This window comes from Gekko japonicus, unplaced genomic scaffold (genome assembly GCF_001447785.1).
Source record: "Gekko japonicus isolate JY-2015 unplaced genomic scaffold, Gekko_japonicus_V1.1 scaffold868, whole genome shotgun sequence".
Taxonomy (NCBI): domain Eukaryota; kingdom Metazoa; phylum Chordata; class Lepidosauria; order Squamata; family Gekkonidae; genus Gekko; species Gekko japonicus.
Window position 1 is genome coordinate 300300 of NW_015175381.1, and position 16656 is coordinate 316955.

At 45.7% G+C, this 16656-nt stretch overlaps 1 protein-coding gene across 1 annotated transcript in view; it reads left to right on the forward strand.

Moving 5' to 3' along the window:
- DSCAM (Down syndrome cell adhesion molecule) overlaps positions 1-16656 on the forward strand; it is a 272597-nt gene that overhangs the window by 193073 nt on the left and 62868 nt on the right. The window contains exons 26-27 of the mRNA XM_015425577.1: positions 10022-10052; positions 14098-14213. Coding sequence (XP_015281063.1) covers positions 10022-10052; positions 14098-14213 — 147 coding nt within the window. The remainder of the gene's footprint in view (positions 1-10021; positions 10053-14097; positions 14214-16656) is intronic.

The following is a 16656-nucleotide window of genomic DNA, read 5'->3' on the forward strand; positions in this document are numbered from 1 at the left end:
AGTTCAATTAAATTTTGTGTTACCTGGGTTGGGGAGTTGCAGTACATGTAACATCCAGGAACTCTTGTTCCCAAGGACTGCATGGCCATGAAAGGGCTTCAGCCTTCCCTCTCATGGCAAATGCCTCACAGCCGATATCCAATTCCCTAGCACTTTGTCTGCCCTGTGGCAGCACTGTTAATGACCAAATTGTTCTAAACAATTGGGCTGGGCTTGAGCTTGTGGACGCAATTGTAGCCACATAGAATTCCTTCTTAGCAGCCTTGGTTGCCATCTCATAGGATCTCATAAACGTCTTAAAAGATGCTCTTGTTGCTTCATCGTGAGTTCGACGCCACCGTCTCTCTAGCCGTCTTAGTTCTCGTTTCATCAGCTGCAGCTCCTGGGTATAACAGGGAGCCAGCTTAGAGCGAGCACGCAGAGGGCACCGGGGAGTGATCTCATCGATGGCTGTGGAGAACCGGTTATGCCAGTCCTCCACATCCAACAAACCGCCAGGGGAGCCTTGGATCCCGCAAAGCCATTTGAAGCCGTTCCAGGTCCATTTGGCTTCGCGGGTGAGCTAAAATCTGCTCGCCACCTAGATCGTGTTGGGGTGGCACATTAAATGGGCCTTCAGGGCAAAGTGGTCTGATCATGGTACTGCTAATGCAGTAATCTGATCCACTGTTACTCCAGCCAGAAAAATCAAATTGAGCGTGTGCCTGGCCCAGTGTGTGGGGATCGATACAAATTGGGAGAGTCCCAGTGCCGCCATGGACGATACTAGGTCCGCTGCCTGACTGGAGGCCGCGTCATCGGCATGGACATTGAAATCACCCAGGACCAGAAGTCTAGGGTGCTCCAGCACCCAGGTTGATACGGCCTCCATCAGGGATGGCAAGCTTATGGCCGGTGCATTAGGCAGTCGGTACATCAGCCAGATTGCTAAACTCTCCACGGCCTCCAGCACCAGGCCAACACACTCAATGCCCGCGATCTCCAGCGGTGGGAGCGCCCTGAGGGAGTAAGCTTCCCGAGTGAAAATAGCCACTCCTCCCCCCCGCCCACTACTCCATGATTGGTGTAGGACCAAGAACCTGGGTGGGGCAAGTTGAGAGAGAGCTATGGTCTCCCCGTCCCACACCCAGGTCTCAGTCACGCAAGCCAGGTCCGCCTTTTGTTCTAAAAGGTAGTCCCAAAGGACTGTGGTCTTATTATTGATGGACTTGGCATTGCACAACCCCAGTGTCAGAGGAGGGTTACCAATCCTGGCCCCACTGTCCAGTACCTTTGGGATGAGTCACAGGCTGGAAGGGCGCTGAGCCGCACTATTTCTCAGCGTCCTTTCCTTAGCATTCCGCCTGGACCCACCGCTATACTTCCCCCTCCTCAGGAGCACCAGAATCTGTTGGCCAGGAATTGCAACACCAACCGGTTGGCCAGGCATTGCAGCACCAACCGGTCTTCGCAGCAGCCTCAGACCAATCAGCGGGCTAGCCAGTGAGCTGTTCCACTGGTATGGATGCAAACACAGCAAACACTCCTGGTGCTGTTTAAACCTATTACATTAACTACCAACCCTGTTATAAAATAAAAATCTACCGATTGCACTAAACTCACAATCTCACAACAATAAATTCTAATCATTTATCAACCGAGCAATCACTAACATCAAGTAAACAATTAATTTAACAACCATTAGTAGGTCGGTATCCTAGCCACTAAAACCAACGAAACAGCCCCCTTAAAATCTTCCGTTAACCGGCTAAGCTACATTCGGCCCTCTCCCTTCGTTCAGCTGATCCTGGAGTTGCTGGTGGCCCATTAGCATCTGCTGCTGGATCCTCTGCTGCGGGGAGGGGGAGGAAAAACCCCAACGTCCTTCTCTGATAGTTGTTATCTGGGAGCCAACCAGTGTTCCCTCTAAGCTGAGTTACTGTGAGCCAGCTCACAGTTTTTTAGCCTCCAGCTCACACATTTCTGTCTCAGCACAGGGAGGATGGCTCCCGAGCAAACGAATTGATGCAGTCGCTAAATTGCTGGCTCACAGCTTTGATGCCAGTCGCTCACCAAGTAGAATTTTTGCTCACAGGACTCCGCAGCTTAGAGGGAGCCTTGGAGCCAACCACTGGGGGTGCTCCAATCCCCAAGTCCTCACCAGCTGTAAGATCCACTCCTCCCCTAGAGCCCAAAGCCCCCCCCCCATCATCTTGTTCAAATAGTGCGGGGGGGGGGGGGCTGCATCCCAGTCGCGATACATAAATAAATCTAGTCCACCCCCCCTGCTCAATGCAGGTTCAGCCTAAAGCATCCGTAACAAGTGTTTGTCCAGCTTCTACTTGAAGACAGCCAATGGAGGGAGCTCACCACCTCCCTAGGCCGTCAATTCCACTGCTGAACTACCCTAACTATTAAAAAAAATCCTAGTATCCAGCCAATACCTTTCCACTCATAATATTAAATGTATTATTGTGTGAGCCCTGCCCTCTGCTGCCAACAGGAACAGCTTCCTGCCCTCCTCTTATATGGCCTTACTTGTTGAGAGAACTGGCCACATTACTGAATCCACTCCTCCCCTAGAGCCCAAAGCCCTCCCCCCAATCATCTTGTTCAAATAGTGCGGGGGGGGGGGAGTCTGCATCCTGGTCGCGATACATAAATAAATCTAGTCCACCCCCCTGCTCAATGCAGGTTCAGCCTAAAGCATCCGTAACAAGTGTTTGTCCAGCTTCTACTTGAAGACAGCCAATGGAGGGAGCTCACAACCTCCCTAGGCTGTCAATTCCACTGCTGAACTACCCTAACTATTAAAAAAAATCCTGAACTACCCTAACTATTAAAAAAAATACCTTTCCACCCATAATTTAAATGTATTATTGTGTGAGCTGCCAACAGGAACAGCTTCCTGCCCTCCTCTTATATGGCCTTACTTGTTGAGAGAACTGGCCACATTTCTGAAGTAGATGTTCATAGGAGCACCCTTTATGTTTTCAAAGAGGGAAATTGATGCACACCTTTTTTTTAGAATTTTAGAAACTGATAAGTATTATTTTCTTGCAAAAATAAATACTGTAAAATGTGGAGGTGTATTTTGTTTGTTTTACCCTACCTAAAAAAAATTGGCTAGCTTTGTGGATGATATATTTCAGCTTCTGCTTCCTTTTGCTTTCCACCCTGTTTTTGCTGCTGTCTAGGGAAGGATAAAGAACCTCCTGACATCTTTTTGTGAGGTCACATAGGTGCCAACTCTAGTAGAAACAGTGTTTTCCTTGCACCCAAATTAAGTTCACTTTAAACCAAACCGATGTTCCAAAACTAAATTGTATTTTTAAATCCAGCCGAGTAACTGAAAGCTGCAGAATGGTTGCTGATTTCCCAAGAGTCAATCAAAAAAGGTTAAGAATTAAAGCTGACAAGATTTTAACAAAAGCGAATGAGGGGTAACAGCTGGGGTTCCCATTTTTCATTTCCCTTGTGTAGTGATGTTCAGCCTTATAATTGTGCAAGACTCTCATTTTATAGTCAAATTTAATATTCTACCAAGACTAAACTCTTGGTTGTTCTAATGTTTTGAATATGTTGTTATTGGAGTTGGCAATCAGTTTTGATCTCCTGGTCTAAATATGTCATGGCTAATAATTTTGCTGGGCATTTATCTTCATGTGTGCCAAAAACTGCTGGCACACGCAATCTCCATGTATTATTTTGGTACTGCTGTCTTGACTGGCCAAAGAAAAACATAAATTTTAAGTAGAGATTAGGGATGCTTGAACAGCTGCTGGTTCAGCTCTCATCCTGTCCACTGATCGTGAACAGGGACCTTTTTTTTCAATGATCGGTTTGATAGGTTGTCACTTTCATTGGGCTTCAACAGGCTGCTTCACTATATTCCTTTCTAATCATGGTGAGTACAGTTGGATTTTCATACCTGGGTCCAGTAATTTGTGCTCTGTAGGAGAGGGCATCTAATTTGTCTCCCCTCACACGTTGTGTTTGGGGAAGGTTGAAATACAGCAAAGTTATAGATCTAAACCCTTGGATGGGTTTGCCTATTTTCAGCTTTCCCCAAACCCTTGGATGAGTTTACCGTGGTTCAGACTTTCCCAAACACAGCAACTGGGGGCGAGAGCTCTGCATCTAGAGGGGCTTCAAATGCACCTCCCTCCATGATGCTAATGGCCACTGATCAATTTAAATTAGCAGCATCTTTGTGCATGCAGTTTTATCATAACCCAATGCAAACCAGTTCAGCAAGTGTTTTTGGCTGTTTGGTATTAACTGAATAGACTGGGTCAATGACTTGCATCTGATTGACAGCCTCAAATATGGTTAGTTTGATGAACATGTATGGGGTGAAGTTCACAGTAGTACCTAGTAGGGATGGGCACGAACTGGCTCATGAGCCTACATTTGTGATGAAAATTGCCTAGTTTGTGGTTCATGAGCCAAGGTTTGTGAGCTGAACCTCCCACGACACTCCATGTGGTTTTCAGAGGATCGGGTGGTTTGTAGTGGTGCATGTCCATAGCAGACACGGTGGCACAGATCAATTACGATTGTCAAAGTAACATGGGGGATGGTGCAGCCCTGGAAACACCAGTAGTGGCTCTCCAAAGCCTGACAGGCAGCACTGGCCACCAATAAGAGAGCTTCCAGTCTGCTCTATCTGCTGCAAGTTTGATGCCTCTGGCTTGCAGGGGGTCCATTCTGTAGACTCCTGGACCTGCAGCTGTGATTTTCCCAGAGAGCACTTTCCTGGGGGCACCTACTTTGGGAGGCTGCTACTCCACCCCCAAAGCCAATATTTACCAAATTTGGAGGGCAGGTAGAGGGGCATCCTGGGGGGGTCCACTGTGAGTTTGATGTCTCTAGCTTGTAGGAGGACTGTTCTACACACTCCTGAACCTAATTTCAATGTTCATGCTAAGGGTACCCAATCCAGGATGGCTCAGGATTTCATTGGCCCAACATGTGTGGCAGGGCATACTCTGGACTTGATCTTTTCAGCTGGATATGAGGATGGTGCTCTGAGTGTCTGGAACTTTGATTTAGTCCCTTTGTCAGGGTCAGATCACCGCCTGTTGAGATTTAGACTTACGGCAACTTTTCCCCTCTGCAAGGGTGGGGGAACCATTAAGATAATCCGCCCCCAGAGGTTAATGGATCCAGATGGTTTCCAGAGGTTTTGCATGACATGGCTGGCTCTCCTGTCAAAGCCCTGTTTGCTCTGTGAAATACGGAAATGACCCGGGTGGTTGACACAATCGCTCCTAAGCATCCTCTCTGTTGTACAGCTCATACAGCTCCATGGTATACTCTTGAGCTGAGAGCAATGAAACAAGTTAGGAGACAGCTGGAGTGCAGTTGGAGGAAAACTCCCAGTGAATGCAACAGAAACCTGGTATGTGGTATATTTTGGGTATATTTTGAGGCAGTGAGGGTGGCAAAGAAACAATATCTCACTGCCTTTATTCAATCTTCTCTTTGCCACCTAGCAGAACTTTTCAAGGTTGTCGCGGGATTCTGGCCCTAGCAACACCTTGGAACCATCCTTGGCCCACTATAATCTACTCACTGAGCACTTCCGGGGGGGGGGGGGGGGGAGGGTAGACAAACCTTCGCACAACTATCCCGTCTCCTGAACAGAAATGTGAACAATGTCGGCTGCGTTTATAAACCTGAAAGATCATGGGTACCAAGTGCTTCTCTTCAGCCTCTCCCAGAATTCAGTAAAAAGTGTTTAAAGATGTGTTGCCTGTACACACGGCGAGGTTTCACAGCCCTGGGAAGGGGCCGTGTGAAGCAGGGACCAAGCAAGCCAACGTCCTCCCTTCCTTTTTTGTCTCAGGAACAGGCAGTGAAGAGATGCTGTTGAGCCGTCATCTTTTCAGAGGTCCGGAAATGGCTGCCGCTCCTCCAGTCCAGGTAGGAGAGATGAGCGTTGTGGGATTCTGGGACCCCCAGACTGTTTCCCTGGGACCCTTCCGTTCCCCTTTAGTTCTAGTCTATGTTGGGTGGAGACCAGTGTTCCCTCTAAGCTGAGTTGGTGTGAGCCAGCTCACAATTTTTTAGCCTGCAGCCCACACATTTTTGCCTTCGCTCAGGAAGGAGGGCTCCAGAGCAATATAGTTTACTCAGTAGCCATGTCCCTCTCAACTTTAACGCCAGTCGCTCACAAAGTAGAATTTTTGCTCACAAGACTCCGCAGCTTAGAGGGAGCATTGGTGGAGACTGGGAAGGGAGTGACCGAATCCATAGAGAGAGAGACCAGAGTTCTCAAACAAAACCAGGTTATTTACAATACAAGCTTCTTAAGGACAAAAAGCCCTTTGGTACTTACATATCTTTTAGTGTGAAAACATAACATTTCCATATTCATCATAGAATGTGAAAAGTACTGGGTTCGCCGCATGGAGGACTCGGATGACGACATGCAGTTGCACACGTTTATTGGTACTTAACACAAGACTGAAACAACGGCCCTGCAAGGCCAACTATATACACTCCCGGCCCAGTGCCTCCCACTCCATTGGAGGGTTTGAATTTCCCGCCAAGAAGCCTATTGGACGGCTGGGGGGGGGAACTAGGATCCGAGGTCCCTATTGTCCTGTGGAGCCCAGCTCCTCTCTTTCCTGCGGGCCCCTCGTGGCGGCCTGCATACATAACACCCCTCCCCCCATAGTTCAAACTCTACCTGGGTGACATAGTCCTTCAAGTAGGCCGGGGGGGTTGCATTCCCTGGTAGAACGCGCGGGGGCCGGTGTGGGGACGCTTTCCCCTGGGCCCGGTTGTCCTGTGGGGCCCTTCTGCTGCGGTACTAGCAGCTGCGTTGGTGGCTCGGCTGCCACTGGAATCGTTCTTCCCTCGTCACCCGGGTCCTCTGCGGTGCTACTGGGATCAGGCGGGGAAGTCTCCTATCGGCTCCCGTCGTCCGTGGGAGTTGGCGGGGACGGGTCTGCCTCCTCCGAGGTTTGTCTTCATCGAAGCTGGTCTATATCTTTTTGCAGCAGCCGGCCGTCGTCTGTCGTCACCTCGTATGAGAGCGGGCCCTTTACTTTGGTGACTCGGCCCTCGATCCAGGCAGGCCCGGTTCTGTAGTTCCAAAAGAAGATGGGGTCCCCCGGGAAGAATCCCCTTGGGGCTTCCCGCTGCTCTACCGCCCTCCTGGCCTTCGGTGCCCGGTCTGGGTGCAGGCGGTCCAACAATGTTGTCATTCGGCGGCCCATCAGAAGCTCCGCGGGGCTGTGACCTGTGACGGGATTGGGGGTCGTCCGTTGGGTAAAGAGGAAGCGAGCCAAGCGGAATTCCCAATCCCCTTCGGTGATCCAGCTTAGGGCTTCCTTGGCCGTCCGCACCATTCGCTCAGCCTGTCCGTTGGTTGCGGGGTGGAAAGGCGCCGAGCGGATGTGCCGAATCAGGTTTTTCTGGAGGAACTCTTGGAATTCCCCCGACGTGAAGGCAGCCCCGTTGTCCGAGACAATGGTGTCCGGCAGGCCGTGCGTAGCAAAGATCCGGTGGAGGGAGCGGATCACCGCCTTGTTCAGGTGGTCGAGACGGGGCTGATCTCCAACCACTTGGAGTAGGCGTCCACCAGGAACTGTAGTAGGCATCACCAGGAACTGTAGCCCCTGGAATGGCCCCGCGAAATCCACATGCAGCCGGGACCAGGGCTTGCGCGTGGACTCCCATGCCTGCGTTGGTGCCCTCGGCGGATTGGGCCAGACCTCCTGGCAGGGTTGACACCTCCAGAACCAGGACTCGATCTCCGCATCTATTCCCAGCCACCAAACATAGCTTCGCGCCAGGGCCTTCATTCGAACGATGCCTGGGTGTGCCTCGTGGAGGGCTTCCAGGATGCGCTGTCTCAGGGTGCTTGGGACCACAACCCGGTCCCCCCATCGGAGGCACCCCTTCAGCGCTGACAGCTCATCTTTCTGGGTGCTGAAGGGTGCGAACTCGGCTCCCGGGGACAATGCAGGTCAACCCCTTATCACCCAGCCCAAAACATGGGCAATGAGAGGGTCGCGGGACGACTTGGCTGCGACGTCGGCGCGTGCAGGGGGGCCTCCGGAAGGTCCTCAATGCTCAGGACGCCGAGCGCCGGGGTGGGGTCTGCCTCTGTCCCAGGCAGTGGAAGCCGGCTCAGCATGTCGGCATGGCCCATAGCCTTGCCTGGCCGGTGCTCCAACCGGTACTGATAGCCGGCCAGGAAGAGAGACCACCGGAGCACCCACGGAGACATCACCTGGGGCGTCCGCTTGTCGGATGCCAGAAGGCCCAGCAGGGGCTTGTGATCCGTGGCAATCACGAAGGGGCGGCCGTACACAAAGTTATGAAATTTTTTTACCCCCGCCACGATTGCCAGCCCTTCCCTGTCTATTTGCGCATAGTTGCGCTCTGCGGCCATTAATGTCCGCGAGTAGTAGGCCACGGGCACCTCGCGGCCATCGGGGAGGACGTGCCCCAGCATGGCGCCGACCCCATAGGGAGAGGCATCGCATGCCAGGACCACCGGGAGGGACTCATCGAAATTGGCCAGCACGTCGTTCGAGATTGAGTGCCTTCACCAACAATCAAAGATAACATGGGCTGTGAGAAGAACACAGTGTGATCCTAGTTAGAAGCTTCTAAGAGTAATGATTTCACTGTTAAAGTGTAAGCTTGCTTTTTTCCTCTAAATAAAACACTGCTCTCAGCCTGATCAGCTTCAAGAAATTTCTGTGTGTTGTGTCGTTATTGAACCCTCACAAAGTTAGAATTGTACACGTGCATCAAAAAGCTTCTAAGATTTTACAAATAACCTAACAAATTAGCAGATTGATAAAGGCATGTTCACTTATAAAACCACTTTTTAAAAGACTGAAACTAGAATATGTTTCCTTATAAGATTTGTTCCACTCAGTTTCACAGGCCTGTTTCTGTGTCGCCATGAGATTGTTTGCAGATTGTGTACAAGTAGCATTATTACTTACTTTTCACAATTTCTCTTGGCATTTGCTCTCACAAATGTTATGTTGGTTATCAGTCCTTATTGCCCTTTTGCACACTAGACATTTATAGGTGCACCTTGCTGTTGCTATCTAGCATTAGTAGCCTCTTTCGATACCCAACAAGGTTCAGAACAACAAGGACCATAAAAACATTGGCAGCACCAAGTTAGATTTGGGTCCAGTAGCACCTTAGAAACCTCAAACACCAACAAGATTTTGGGAACATAACCTTTTGAGAGCCAAAGCTTCCTTCATCAGATACTATCTCTGCAGTGCTACTGGACTTCTACTCCAGATCAACACAGCTACCCTCCTGAAAGTATGGTCCAGACTTGTTTGACATCTATGATTTACAGGTGGTATTTTTTAAAAAAGCAATAGAGGCACTTTTCTCACTGTAATACTCCTACTTCTCAAGTAGTGATCCAACATCAGCCCTTCTTCTTTAAAAAAAAATCACATTTGCACAAGTAAATAAAGAAAAATAATATAGGCTGGGATCTAAACAGCTATTTTAGGGGCACTTAGGATTCTATGTGCCGGGTGGGGGGGTTGAAAAACAAAACAGTAGATCCCCATTATTGTTAAGTGAATTTAGGCTGTGAAAAAGTAATCACCATCCATGTGTTGGTAAAACTCCTGGAGAGCATTCCCTCTTTTCTATAGAAGGCTATACAGTTCCTCAGAAAAGAGTAGAATTCCAGTTTTCAGCCAAAGAGTTAAGAACATAAGAAGAGCCCTGCTGGAGGGGGGGGGGACAAGCAGGCAGCAGCGCCCTAGAGGGAGTGTGAGGTTGGCGTAATCCAGCTTCGGAAGAAGCTGAATTGGGCTTTGACCTCCTAGATGAGCACCGCCTCCTAGAGTCGGATTTAACTAGCTTTTGAGCAAAGGGAAACCTTTACCTTTTTAATGTTAACATAAAGCCATTTTTGCTGATCTCAGGAAAAAATAATTAGTAAATATCTTTAAAAATGGTTTGGTTTAGTTGACAAACATTTGTATTTTTGAGCTGTTTTTGTGGTGGTAATATTTCCCTTCTTTTCTTCTAGATGCAAAGAGTCTGGCTGAAATGCTTATGAGGTAAGTATAATTTGTAGAATATGCCAGATTGCTGTTAAGGTAAAGGGAATGGCCCTAAGAACAGTACTGGACCCTCTCCGAATTACACAGCATCTGTTGGGAAAACACTCCATTTGGTATTTGGTTAGAAGTTTTGAAGCAGCAACTGGGTACTGAACCATCCAATTAATTGGTATTTCAGTAGCAAGGTGCTGTGATTAGCTCATGAGTGAATAGACGCATATCCTCCAATGGCACTGTGAATGGGGATGAGGGAGAGAAGGGGTGTATGTCTGGGGCTCTCTGTTCACTCCATGGGGAGTGTTAAACATACATCCTCTTTTGCAGCCATAACATTAAATGATCACCAAGGAGGACCAATCCTTAAGGGAGCAACTTCACCCCTCTTGTCCTCTTTATAGTATCAGCACCATCAGTGCAACAACTATACTAGCACTATCCTTTAGCAGGTGTAAGAGTGGTGCTCTTCTAGTGTAATTTTTTCCCTACTGGTATGACTGCACTGGTGCATTGGGGTTTGAGGTTACCTGTGCTTGCGCATAAAGGACAGCATCATATGAGAGAGCAAGAGGCTCTTAGGTAGCATTGGGGCGAAAGAGATGGTGGAGCAAAAGTATATCCAGAACAACAGCTGAAGGATATTTAACAGGAACCATTGCCCTATGACTATATAGTCTGCTAGTTCATGGATAATTCTAGCATGTAAATGTCAGCAAGTGTTAAAAATTATCTGCATCATTTCCATACCCTTCATCTTGTAATTTATCTGTACAAATAATTGTCAGCGTGAACAGTCTTGAAACTTCATAGATATTGTTTACCAAACACTCTGTGTCTGATATGAATTTGCTACAAGTTTTTGTGACCACACACACACACACACAAAATAATGTTGCTTCATAGCTCATTCCAAGTGTAATTTTCCAGTACACAAATTTTAAAATGAGGAAATAATAGCTTCAGTGATAACACATTAATTGTTTCTTATGTCTGTGCTTAAATGCTACATCAATCACTAGGAGTTAGCACAGGAATGGTGATTGGATTGCTAATTTTTTGCTACTTCAGTGTCCGTAGGACAAACAGCAGAATCTGTTACAGGAGGTGAGCCGCCTTAATGAAATTACTGCTATCTGTATAGAAGCTTGAATAAGCAGCTGCTTGTAAGATGTCCAGTTTCTAGGTTGATCAGTATGCTAAGGTATCATGAGCACGTTAGCAATCTTCCTTCCCTGCTGGCTGGAGGGTTCATTAGTTTTCTGTCTTTAAGAAATGGAAGCAGAGAAGGAGAACTAACAGCTTCATGAGCTGCTTCTGCAAGATGGTCTTAAACATCAGTCTCAAGGGAGGGCTTTTATAATCCTTCATTGTGCTCATCCCTTATTTTTTCTGGACTTCCTGCTTAAAATTAATGCAGTTTGTATGTGAAAGACCTAATGAGAAGACTTGTTAGGATCATCTTTCTGATCAATCTGGCTTCAACTGGACTCTTTACATAGTGCATCAGATAAAAGTAAGTCCAGGGTTTTTGTTGGTTTTTTTAATGTGATGACAACTAATACTTTTCCCTCCTGTACTCTAACCCAACCAGTTCCTCTGGCCGGCCAACAAGTAGGGCACAGAAGCTGAGGCCTTCCCCTGATGTTACCTCCTGGCTCTGGGATTCAGAGGTTTACTGCCTCTAAACATGAAGATTCCCTATAGTCACCGTGGCATGACCATGGAAACATCTTCAGAGAGCACTGGCTCTTCGGCTTGGAAACAGAGATGAGCACCGCCTCCTAGAGTCGGATTTAACTAGCTTTTGAGCAAAGGGAAACCTTTACCTTTTTAATGTTAACATAAAGCCATTTTTGCTGATCTCAGGAAAAAATAATTAGTAAATATCTTTAAAAATGGTTTGGTTTAGTTGACAAACATTTGTATTTTTGAGCTGTTTATGTGGTGGTAATATTTCCCCTCTTTTCTTCTAGATGCAAAGAGTCTGGCTGAAATGCTTATGAGGTAAGTATAATTTGTAGAATATGCCAGATTGCTGTTAAGGTAAAGGGAATGGCCCTAAGAACAGTACTGGACCCTCTCCGAATTACACAGCATCTGTTGGGAAAACACTCCATTTGGTATTTGGTTAGAAGTTTTGAAGCAGCAACTGGGTACTGAACCATCCAATTAATTGGTATTTCAGTAGCAAGGTGCTGTGATTAGCTCATGAGTGAAATAGACTCAAATCCTCCAATGGCACTGTCAGTGGGGATGAGGGAGAGAAGGGGTGTATGTCTGGTGCTCTCTGTTCACTCCATGGGGAGTGTTAAACATACACCCTCTTTTGCAGCCATAACATTAAATGATCACCAAGGAGGACCAATCCCTAAGGGAGCAACTTCACCCCTCTTGTCCTCTTTATAGTATCAGCACCATCAGTGCAACAACTATACTAGCACTATCCTTTAGCAGGTGTAAGAGTGGTGCTCTTCTAGTGTAATTTTTTCCCTACTGGTATGACTGCACTGGTGCATTGGGGTTTGAGGTTACCTGTGCTTGCGCATAAAGGACAGCATCATATGAGAGAGCAAGAGGCTCTTAGGTAGCATTGGGGCGAAAGAGATGGTGGAGCAAAAGTATATCCAGAACAACAGCTGAAGGATATTTAACAGGAACCATTGCCCTATGACTATATAGTCTGCTAGTTCATGGATAATTCTAGTATGTAAATTCTAGCATGTAAATGTCAGCAAGTGTTAAAAATTATCTGCATCATTTCCATACCCTTCATCTTGTAATTTATCTGTACAAATAATTGTCAGCGTGAACAGTCTTGAAACTTCATAGATATTGTTTACCAAACACTCTGTGTCTGATATGAATTTGCTACAAGTTTTTGTGACCACACACACACACACACAAAATAATGTTGCTTCATAGCTCATTCCAAGTGTAATTTTCCAGTACACAAATTTTAAAATGAGGAAATAATAGCTTCAGTGATAACACATTAATTGTTTCTTATGTCTGTGCTTAAATGCTACATCAATCACTAGGAGTTAGCACAGGAATGGTAATTGGATTGCTAATTTTTTGCTACTTCAGTGTCCGTAGGACAAACAGCAGAATCTGTTACAGGAGGTGAGCCGCCTTAATGAAATTACTGCTATCTGTATAGAAGCTTGAATAAGCAGCTGCTTGTAAGATGTCCAGTTTCTAGGTTGATCAGTATGCTAAGGTATCATGAGCACGTTAGCAATCTTCCTTCCCTGCTGGCTGGAGGGTTCATTAGTTTTCTGTCTTTAAGAAATGGAAGCAGAGAAGGAGAACTAACAGCTTCATGAGCTGCTTCTGCAAGATGGTCTTAAACATCAGTCTCAAGGGAGGGCTTTTATAATCCTTCATTGTGCTCATCCCTTATTTTTTCTGGACTTCCTGCTTAAAATTAATGCAGTTTGTATGTGAAAGACCTAATGAGAAGACTTGTTAGGATCATCTTTCTGATCAATCTGGCTTCAACTGGACTCTTTACATAGTGCATCAGATAAAAGTAAGTCCAGGGTTTTTGTTGGTTTTTTTAATGTGATGACAACTAATACTTTTCCCTCCTGTACTCTAACATCCAAAATCCAATTGTTCCATTTAGTCTTAGCAGGCTGTTTGATTGACTATTTTTTAAAAATGTTTTCATTTGAAGTTGGCCATTCTTCTTCCTTTTTCCACAAGGCCAAAGGAGCAACCTGATACCACCTCCACTTCGAACCCTTTTATCTAGTAACATCTGCTTGGCATTCTGTACAGGATACAAATAAGAGTCCTTAAGATCAGGACTCAAGCATCTGCTTTTCTCCATGTCTGTTTTTAAAATCATCCAGCCTGATTAAGACTTCTGGAGAACTCAAAAGCTTGCACAACTTGTTAGGTTCTTTTGGTTGGTCCTTTTATTTTAAAAATAAACATGAATTCTTTTAAAATAGTGTTTAGTTTGTTTCTTTGCTTGGTTTTTAATTTTAATAGATGTTTCTTTTTTGTTTGTTTGTTTTGCATTTAAAAAAAATCCTAGTAAGAATACAAGGACTTCGGATACACTTAACAAGCAACAACAGACTTTGAGAATGCACATAGACATTCCCAGAGCTCAGCTTCTGATTGAAGAGAGGGATACAATGGAGACCATTGGTAAGCTGTGTTGTCCAGAGGCTTTGTATTGCTACTTTTATAGAATATATATATTTGAAAATAAAAAACAAAGTTTATTCTGTATTTGATTGCTGGAGTAATAAAGACATCTAGTAAGCCCTTACTGCAGAATAAAACAACAAACAAACATAACTCAAGGAGAAAACCCTTACTTCAAATTCCAAAAATCTAAGTTACAGGATTTAAATGCATTTGACTTTGAAAGAATGGAAAGTATACTTCCCTACTGATTCACTCTGCTACAGTTGTCCAAGATAGGAAATGGGCCATTTTGTAGGTGAGACCAAGATCTGTGGCACAAGTAGCAAAGAAAATGGTGGAGGTGGCTTGGACACACAGAAAGAATGGGGGAATCAACTCCCCCCCCCAAAAAAAATACTAGGCCAGCAAGCTTACAGCCTGTGCTGCTGGCTCAGTAATGAGGCTCAAGCCAGTTGAGACCCAATCTATGAATTACCTGGTTTGCAAGGCTGCATCCCACACGGCTCCATTAGAAATAGTAAAACCATATTGTGGGAGACAGACCTTTAGAGAAATTCCACTGCCCTGCAGCTATCTGAAGCACAGCCCCACAGCTAGAGAGGTCAAGCATCATTGACTACATCTTAGTCTTGAGGTACCATCTCCATCTATGCCATTTTTATCCCACCTTTCCGCCAGGGAGTTTATTGCAATGTACATGGTTCATCCCTCCTTGAGTTTGTCCTCATAAAAACCCTTTGATAGTAGGTTAGGCTGAGGGAGAGAAAGCTTTGTAACCCTTTGATAGTAGGTTAGGCTGAGGGAGTAGGCTGTGGCTGAGTGGGTCTCCACAAAACCTAGTCCAACATTCTAACTACTATGCAATGCTGGCTGCCAGCATGTATCCTTTAGCTGATTTTTGAGTCTGACACATCATGTTGTCCCTTCTGGCAATTTTGTGTCTGTCTCTCACACAGTTGACCTTGCTGCCAGAACATCCCTACACATTTCTCTTGCAGAGCCAGAATGTTGAAATGGATGGCAGCAACTCCCATTATGTGGCCAGGTTTTTAGAAAAAAATGTGAGCAGAGAACTCTTAATATCTAGCACACCAAAAGGTGCACCAAAGGCAGGGCTCACCTTAACAACAGCTAAATATGAATATGGATTCTTCTGGTACTTCCTGTGTTTGCTTCTTTGTCGGTTTGTTTTTTGCCATGTTCTATTCTGCCCTCCCCCACACCTTTATCCTTGAGTTATCATACCCTGAATCCTGTCTTTGTAGTGCAGATTAGCTACTGCAATTTTGATAAGTGCTTCTGTAACAGGGTGTCTGGTCGCTGCCAAAGTGTTGGTTTTTTTCCAACCTGAACTGAAGTACCTCTTTTGAGCATAGACAAAGTGATTTGTTCATACACTTTATCACCTTTTGGGTGCAAAAAGTATGTTTCTAGTGTTTTATTACATATAGTCATTCATGTTAATAGACTCCTGTCAGTGAACAGGAATTGGTGAGAAGATCATCTTCTACAACCAAGTAAAATTGGAGGAACCCTACCATTGGCAATCTGTGTGAAAGTATATTTAAAAGTCATATTACATTTTGATGCAGGCAATCCTCATGGTTTACACTACTATTAAGAAATTCCAGAAATAACTATGACAATGTACAGAAAGGTTCAATGCATTGTATGACTGAACTGAGCATTTAAATGTATTGTTTGTTCAAGCTGCGTATCACTGGGTGATTCATATGACCTTCTGTCGATTTAATAGAGACTCATCCTAATCATTTTATTTTCTTTGCCTCCTATATTTTCCTCACGTCCTCCATGGGTCCATACTGGGTCCTGCAGATCAAATGTGTGCTGCACATTCCCTGGTTGAAGTTCAGTTTCCGGGCACTGGGACCATGGCATGCTGGGAGAGGAGGCTTAAAATTACCCCCTCTCTGCTGTTTCCTGACCTAAAACAGTTCTGGTAGTTTTTGTTTGCCCCATTAGAAAACTAGTATGGATCCCCAGCACTCTAATAGCAACATCTCTGGACATTTCACGTTTGGAAAATGCCCTGTCGGGGGCATTAAATAGCCCATTTATTTATTTATTTATTTATTCTGGGATTTATATCCCGCCCTACCCGTATGGCTCAGGGCGGCAAACAAGCGGCAAGTGCAGGCCCATGGGGAAGGGTCTGATCTGAATGAGACCTAGCTCATCTGGGGATTGAGTTCCAGGCATGGAACTCCCAGCACACATCTGGCAAACAGGACCCAGGCATGAGTTCCAGTCTTTTATCCCTGTGAGTCTGAAAGATTCCTGTAGTTCACTTGGACAGTGTTTGGGAATTTGAAAACTTAAATTCCAAATGACATCACTAGTTGAACTAGTGCCATTTAATATAAAAAACCCATTAATTTAGTGTTGTTTTAAGTACTAGGCATAGTATTACTATTTGGAT